At 33.5% G+C, this 7,606-nt stretch overlaps 1 protein-coding gene across 2 annotated transcripts; it reads left to right on the forward strand.

Moving 5' to 3' along the window:
* Nucleotides 1–221: 221 nt before the first annotated feature.
* On the forward strand, nt 222–7,358 carry LOC126697599 (cucumisin-like). 2 transcript variants are annotated; one of them, XM_050394668.1, is made up of 11 exons: nt 222–448; nt 598–702; nt 1,062–1,147; nt 3,439–3,533; nt 3,626–3,869; nt 4,132–4,642; nt 5,084–5,190; nt 5,411–5,629; nt 5,708–5,819; nt 6,087–6,300; nt 6,670–7,358. In XM_050394668.1, the coding sequence occupies exons 2-11, from the start codon at nt 598–600 to the stop codon at nt 7,191–7,193; spliced, it is 2,217 nt and encodes a 738-aa protein (XP_050250625.1). In that variant the 5' UTR covers nt 222–448; the 3' UTR covers nt 7,194–7,358. The 2 variants fall into 2 exon arrangements, with proteins under 2 accessions (XP_050250625.1, XP_050250628.1); XM_050394671.1 differs by lacking the exon at nt 1,062–1,147.
* Nucleotides 7,359–7,606: the final 248 nt, after the last annotated feature.

The raw sequence follows: 7,606 nt of genomic DNA on the forward strand, positions 1-7,606 counted from the left end.
AATAATTAAACTTAATGTTGTTTATTTGTCTTCCACATTTTCAATTTCATTGGGGCTGTACAGGCATCTAATCTTTAGAGTGCAACTAATCCAAATTCATCCTAAGAGAAATTTCGGTAAAAATTACTACTTTACTTTAGTAAAAATGATGTCAAGTTTCAGGCAAGAATAAAATGTGGGACATTCAAGGAAATTTCTAGGGGCAACTAGTACAAATAGACCCCTAAGATCTTAATTCAAGCTCAAGCTCTCCAACAAGCAAAGCAACAACACCCTATCCTCTACTTCCTATCCCTCTCCCAGTCTTATCTTCTTCTCACTTCGCGGCTATGCCACCACCATTGACTGCCATTAATTATTCCCACGCACCCTGAGCCATTTCCAGTTAGCTCACCAAAAACATTTTTTAAGCACAATTGCTCTGGCCACAGCATCACCATAAATCAAGGTAAAACTTTTGGTTTTCCATAAATTCTTGGTTTTTATATATATATATATATATACTTGGAGCTATGACTATAATGAGGATTAATTAAGGGTTACAATGGTGTTTTGATGGGGGCTTGAGTTTTAATTTAACTAAAGCATTTTGTGCAGATGTTTACAATGGCAGGCAAAACCTCAATTCTCTCAATGCTGCTCCTCCTCTGCTTTGCCTCCACTCTGCTTATTGGTCACTCAACTTCTCAGAATGACAAAAAGGCAAATATCTCTCTATCTCTGATCTCTGATCTCTTATGTCTTTTCATGGAAACGAGCTTTCCCACTTAATTTACAGTTCCACCAATTACCGAATGGAATGCATTTGATTAAAAAAGAAAAGAAAAGAAAATATGCAACAAATTGAGATGAGTAGAGAATAAAGTGCAACACACAGAGTGTGACAGAAAATATTTATGGTGAAATTGGCCTTTTAATTCATGCGGCACAATAAACAGACTTTATTATACACAGAAGGAGAAGGGACCCACATATTCATACACCTGAAACACCCTATACTGTTTTTTACCACTTAACAGGCTTATTAATGTTCTTCCTATGACATGATATTGTGCATGCAGGCATATATCGTGTATATGGGCAACAAGAGAGATGAGGTTTCCACATCATCCCTTTACACAAGCATGCTACAAGATGTCGTTGGCAGGTTATAAAAGTAGTATAATGGCACCACCAGAGACTTGCTTTTATGATGCTTGAATTTATTTGTTATAACAAGATTTTGACAATTTTCAAGATAAGTTTTTGTCATGTTATATTTAGAATTTAAAAAAAGAAAAGAAAAGTGGGGTCTAGGTCTCACATGTTGTATTTAGATAATATGACCTGAAGCAGAGATGGAGCCAGAGTTCTTAGTTGAGGGGGCAGAAGTTTAAACAAAAAAAATCGTAAAAATCTAAATAAGTATCTATTTAGTATTTTTAACAAATAAAACTATCGTTTCTTATATATTATATTTCAATCATCTATGAAAATGGAACTAGACATTCTTTTAAATCTAAAAAATCATCAATGATTGTCATAGAAGGAATATAAGAACTATGCATAATTCATTAAGTATAAATTTTTTACTTTTCTAAAGGTAAGTTCATTACTTATCAATTTATAATTAATCAGTTTGCAATTTATGAATTTATATATTATCAATTTATTAGCTAGTTATAGCACTATGAGTCACTAAATGTGATTAAGTGTCACAATTTTATTTAAAGTTTGTGTGACCTTTTATGCAATTGTTCTGTCTTTGTTTTTGTCTAATTATTCAGCCACACTTGCCCATTGCCCCACACCAACTGTTACCCCACTACCAATAGTGTTTTCCAATTAACTGCTTCAACCAACTTTCCACAGTCCCACTATTGATACCACACAATTTTACAGCATATCTCAATAGAAAAATATAGTCACCCATAATAGATAGTCTCTTAGGCAAAGAGATACAAAAGTCAAAACACATAAATCAGAATGTAAAAAGATTCCAAGAGATAGACAAAACACATAAATGCGTATGGAGGAAGAGAGAAAAATCAGATGAGTCACTGACTCACTGGCCAGAGAGTCAGGCATTGCAAAATGCAAAGAGAGAAGAAATACTTGCAATGATAATGGAGATTTGACTAGCAACGGTGAATGAGCAAAGTGTAAATGTGTGGCTGCTGGCGATGGCGATGACGATGAGGCATCAACCTGCAGATTCTCTTCGAGACTGAAATGGTTTTTATTTTGTTATCACAGTCTAAAAATGGGCTTACTTATTTTGCTAAAATTTTTAATATTGTTTAGGCTGAAATGGATTTTATTTGAGCTAATTTATGGGGTTGTTTGGACCATTTTTGGGTTTAGGGTGCAAGAGTTTGGGGCTGATCTGTGTTATTGTTTGAGCATTTTTTGTTTTTGTTTTAAAGGGTCAAAATTTTGGAGGGGGCCAGGTTTAATTTTTTTGGGGCCTAACTTTTAAATCAAGCTCATTATATATATATATATATATATATATATATATATATATATATTTCAAAATATCACTGTAGTTCCATCCCTGACTTGAAGTGTTATGGATATCGCATTATATTCAATATATTAAAGGGATGGTAAGTTTCAGTTAACTCATCTAATAAAGTCTTTTGTTGTTGAATAATAGATATTGAGTTTGAACTCCACCTACACAAAAAGCGGATTGGTGTCAAGTTGAAATCTCCATTTACATCAAAAGTCGATCGGTGTCTTAACTTGATTATAAGAGCAATTATTATGGAGTGAGCGTCATAGGTTGAAATTTATATTATGTGATTTAATAGCAATGTTATGCGTATGACATATTTTTGTCACCTCATTCTATCTTAAAATTATTAATATAGTTTTTTATATATAAAACTTTATTTCAAAATTCTTAAAAAGTTTAAAACACTACCCTGATTAAAATTCTATTTTCTAATATCTTTTTCTCTTTTAATAAAATATTAATCTCAAACAATGAACTTCTTGTAATACAAGTTAATTTTTCCATTTTATTTTTATTAGCTATTTTATTATTAATGTGAATGATTTCTTAGTAAATTTTAATTTAAATGAATATGATTTTTTAATTAATCTGTGCAAACCTAATTTCTTCACAAATTACAAAATTAAATATACTTTTCTAGATTCTAGTCAAGAGTAACTCAATGACATTACCAAGTCTTTTTTTTTTTTTTTTTTTAAATGACAATTCAAAGCCCCTCTCTCCTTGACTTTTTGTATCAGCCATTTAATTCAAAAGGTCAAAAAAGTTATAAAAAAAAATGTGAACTTTTTTATATTTACCTTTTTGCATTTGATCCAATGGCTGATACAAAAATTTACAGTACCATCTCAATTCACGTGAATTTACATTAGAAAATTATGGATAAAGTTATTAGGCGTTGAATGCTTACTTGTCAAATTGCATATGCTTGCTTTTAGTCATATTGGAGCAGAATCTTTACTCTATAGCTACAAAAGGAGTTTCCATGGATTTGCAGTGGAGCTAACTGAGCAAGAAGCTCAAAAAATGGCTGGTGGGTGAACTCTCTCTCTCTCTCCCCCCCCATCCAAAAAAAAAAAAAAAATCTGGAATTCATAATAAAATGTTGTAACAATGAATATGTAGGAATGGATGGGGTGGTGTCAGTATTCCCTAACCAAAAAAAAGAGCTCCATACAACAAGGTCATGGGACTTCCTTGGCCTTCCGAAGCAAGTGGATAAACCAACAACTGAAAGCGATGCCATTATAGGAGTATTCGACACTGGAATTTGGCCGGAGTCTGCTAGCTTTGATGACAAAGGATTTGGTCCACCACCTAGCAAATGGAAGGGCAAGTGCCAAGCCTCAACCAATTTCACTTGCAACAAGTATATCTTTAACATCCAACCAAACTATTTTGTATATATTAAGCTACGTTATATTTTTTACGACATTTTTTATAATTACTAACATGGCTTGTTCATTTGTTGTGATTGATGCACTATAAAAGTAGTGTCAATAATACACTAAAGTGAAAGTGATGTTATTCTAATCACAATAGCCACGCTAGTAGCTGTGAAAAACGTTATGCCAAGCGTAGAAATTTAGAGTCAAAAGTACAACTAACAAATATGGTTACACTTAACGCAGTAAAATCATTGGAGCAAAATATTACCGTAGCGATAAATTATTTGTAGAAGGTGATATTAAATCTCCGAGAGATTCAGACGGCCATGGGACACATGTTGCATCAATTGCAGCCGGGAACTTAGTTAACGCGGCCAGCTTAGAAGGCATTGGTTCTGGAACAGCACGAGGAGGGCTTCCATCCGCACGAATTGCCGTGTACAAAATATGTTGGTCTTTAGGCTGTAATGATGCTGATATTCTTGCAGCATTCGATGATGCCATTGCGGATGGGGTTGACATAATATCTATATCACTTGGTGGATCTTCTAAGAACTATTTTACAGATGCAATTGCCATTGGTGCCTTTCATGCTATGAGAAAAGGAATATTGACATCAACTTCTGCTGGTAACCGGGGTCCAGATCTAGCAACCCTCTCAAGCTTCGCCCCATGGTCTCTTTCTGTGGTTGCAAGCACCACAGACCGAAAGTTCTTCACCGAGGTCCAATTAGGTAACAACAAGAAATTTGAGGTAATTAAAATGTCTAGCCCCTGTTTTGGAATAAAATTCATTTATCCTACGCATAGAGTCATAGTAGAACATAGGAATTTTATTATGTTTTGTTCTCAAGGATGCAACAAAGGATTCTATGCAATTTTTCCAAAAAAAAAAAAAAATAACTTTTAACAAAATGTTAATACATCAGGAAAAATCTTTTGTTCCATCCTGAGTGTTTCATTTTATATTCCACAAATTACAATCTGTCACATGTACCTCATTTTTTTTTTCTCATAAAGTAACAAAAATTTAAAATAGAAAAGTATACACAAACAGTCAAGGTATGATTTTTATTTAGTTTGGAAGTGTCAAGCTAACCATTTTCCTTAATCGTGTGGAATTGCGCGTGTAAATCATCCGGTATAAAATTTAAACTACAAAGTAACTTGAAGAATTTCTTTATTTCATGTGTAGGGAGTTTCAATTAATACATTCGACCTCAAGAATGGAACGTATCCAATAATTTATGGTGGAGATGCACCAAACAAGACATCAGAAACTGGTTCTCCCTCCTATGCCAGGTAACTGAAAAATAAAAATAAAATCTATATAAGCTTTAACTATATTTTGATATGCATATAAACAAAAGGAACAAGTTTAATCATTTGCCAGTTGTGTATACATAAATCTATCAAACTAGCAGGTGAAATATTCCTTGCGCTTCAAAATAGAAGTACCAGTTATAGACACTCTTCAAACATGGTAGTTAAAAAAAAAATGGAACTTATTGCAAAAATGCAGGACTTGCAACGATGATTCTCTGGACAAGAATTTGGTGAAAGGTAAAATTGTACTTTGTGATGGTGAGAATGATGGTACTGGGCAACTTTTGGCCGGTGCAGCCGGTACTGTGATGCAAGGCCGACGCCCCGATTCCTCTGCTTTCGCATTTCCCTTGCCTGCAGCTTACCTTAGCTTGGAGGATGGTGCCAACATTTACTCGTACATAAATTCGACAAGGTATTCATCTAAAATACCTTAGACAATTAAGGAATTCACAAGACATACTAATCCTAATGAAGATGCACAATTTTACAGTAACCCAACTGCGACTATTCTCAAGACTAATGCCCGTAAAGATACATTTGCCCCTTACATAGCTGCCTTCTCATCCAGAGGTCCAAATCCAGCTGCACACAACATTCTCAAGGTAACATCCAAATAATCACTTGTTCACATTTGCATCTTTTTATTATTTGAGTAATGTTAGGGAAACAACATTTTTCACAATTTTCTTTGAAAACTTTTGATATGATATTTGTTGTAATAAGAGTAATATCACTTTTATGTGGATCAACTTCTATTACCATTTTGATTATACATCAATCACAACTTGTCATGTCATTATTTGTGAAAAATGTTATCCCCCTAGAGTTAATGGTATTATTCATCTTACTGAATTTTCATGTTGTTGCAGCCGGATTTAGCTGCACCTGGAGTTGACATTCTAGCTGCATGGTCCCCAATTTCCCCAATTTCTGAAGTTTCTTTAGATGAGAGAAAATTTTCATATAATATAATCTCAGGGACATCAATGGCTTGCCCACATGCTTCAGGGGTGGCTGCCTACATAAAATCCTTTCACCCCACATGGTCACCTGCTGCTATCATATCCGCTCTCAAGACTACTGGTAATAGCTATATTAAGTTCCCACTCTTGGCAATTTTAAGGCTAAAGTATACAGTTTGGTCTAAACTTTAGTGTGTGAGCAATTTTAGTTCTTTTAAGTTTAAAGTGATTGCTTTAGTCCCTAACAAACTCAAAATTGTTCGCCTTTTATCTCTAAAGTTTAAAGTGATCGCCTTTTGTCTTTAACATGTGTAAAATATGATAACATGTCACTTTTTAGTTTTGCCACGCCATCTTTCTTTTATAAATATAATGGATGTTGATGAAAGGAAAAAAAAAAAAATACTATAAGTTTGTTAGGGATTAAAATATTTTCTCCTACTTTTAATTCATACCATAACCCTTGATCAATTTGGTGTATTACTTGCAGCTGTCCCTATGGATGCTGAAAAGAGCTCTGGAGCTGAATTTGCATATGGTGCAGGCAATATAAATCCTCTTAAGGCTTTAAATCCTGGTTTAATATATGATATTGATGCATCTGACTATGTAAAATTTTTGTGTGGACAAGGATATAGTACCAAGTTATTACAATCTATTACTGGGGACAATAGTAGCTGCCTAGAAGGTTCTGATGGAACAGTCTTTGATCTAAACTATCCTTCTTTTGCTCTATCCATACAACCCTCAAATTCTATAAGTCATGTTTTCAATCGGACCGTCACTAATGTTGGAACATCACCATCTACATACAAAGCTATTGTGACTATCCCAACTGGACTTAGTATCAAAGTGAACCCTAGTGTTCTATCATTTACATCTTCTGGACAAAAGCAATCGTTTGCACTCACAATTGAAGGAATATTAGATAAACAAATGGTCTCTACTTCTTTAATTTGGGATGATGGTACTAACAAAGTGAGGAGCCCCATTGTTGTGTATGAAGCATTTTGATATTTTATAGATGGTACATGTATTACCAATATTAATAAATCAAAAGCTTTGAGGTAATATGCGCAGAAAAATGATGTAGTAAGTGATGAAACACAGAAAAATTATTGTAATTTGAACCTTTGCTCAATTGCAATTAGTAATAAAGATTATGCTTTTCTAACCAAACTAGTAGCCAAAAAATGCAATGTACAAGAAAGTTCGACTAATATGTGTGTATATATATGATTACATATTTAATTAACAAGTATTATTAAATAAATTTTCAATTTAGAGAATTTCAAATGACTCAGTGTTAGATATCATTTCAAATCCATAATATCACAAGAGTTTCTGTTGGAGTAAAATCTCCAAATTAAGTTCATATCATTAAGTCTTGTTAAATTTATATCAACCAATATATATCGGTAATTGTT

The sequence above is a fragment of the Quercus robur genome, chromosome 8 (genome assembly GCF_932294415.1).
Source record: "Quercus robur chromosome 8, dhQueRobu3.1, whole genome shotgun sequence".
Classification (NCBI taxonomy): Eukaryota; Viridiplantae; Streptophyta; class Magnoliopsida; order Fagales; family Fagaceae; genus Quercus; species Quercus robur.

Excerpts from the sequence above, each read along its gene's own strand:
- LOC126697599 (XM_050394668.1), top strand. The coding sequence starts at position 598 with ATGTTTACAATGGCAGGCAAAACCTCAATTCTCTCAATGCTGCTCCTC. Across the intron at positions 1,148-3,438 it reads CTACAAGATGTCGTTGGCAG|TCATATTGGAGCAGAATCTT; the intron begins GTTATAAAAGTA and ends GCTTGCTTTTAG. Across the intron at positions 5,630-5,707 it reads TCGTACATAAATTCGACAAG|TAACCCAACTGCGACTATTC; the intron begins GTATTCATCTAA and ends ACAATTTTACAG.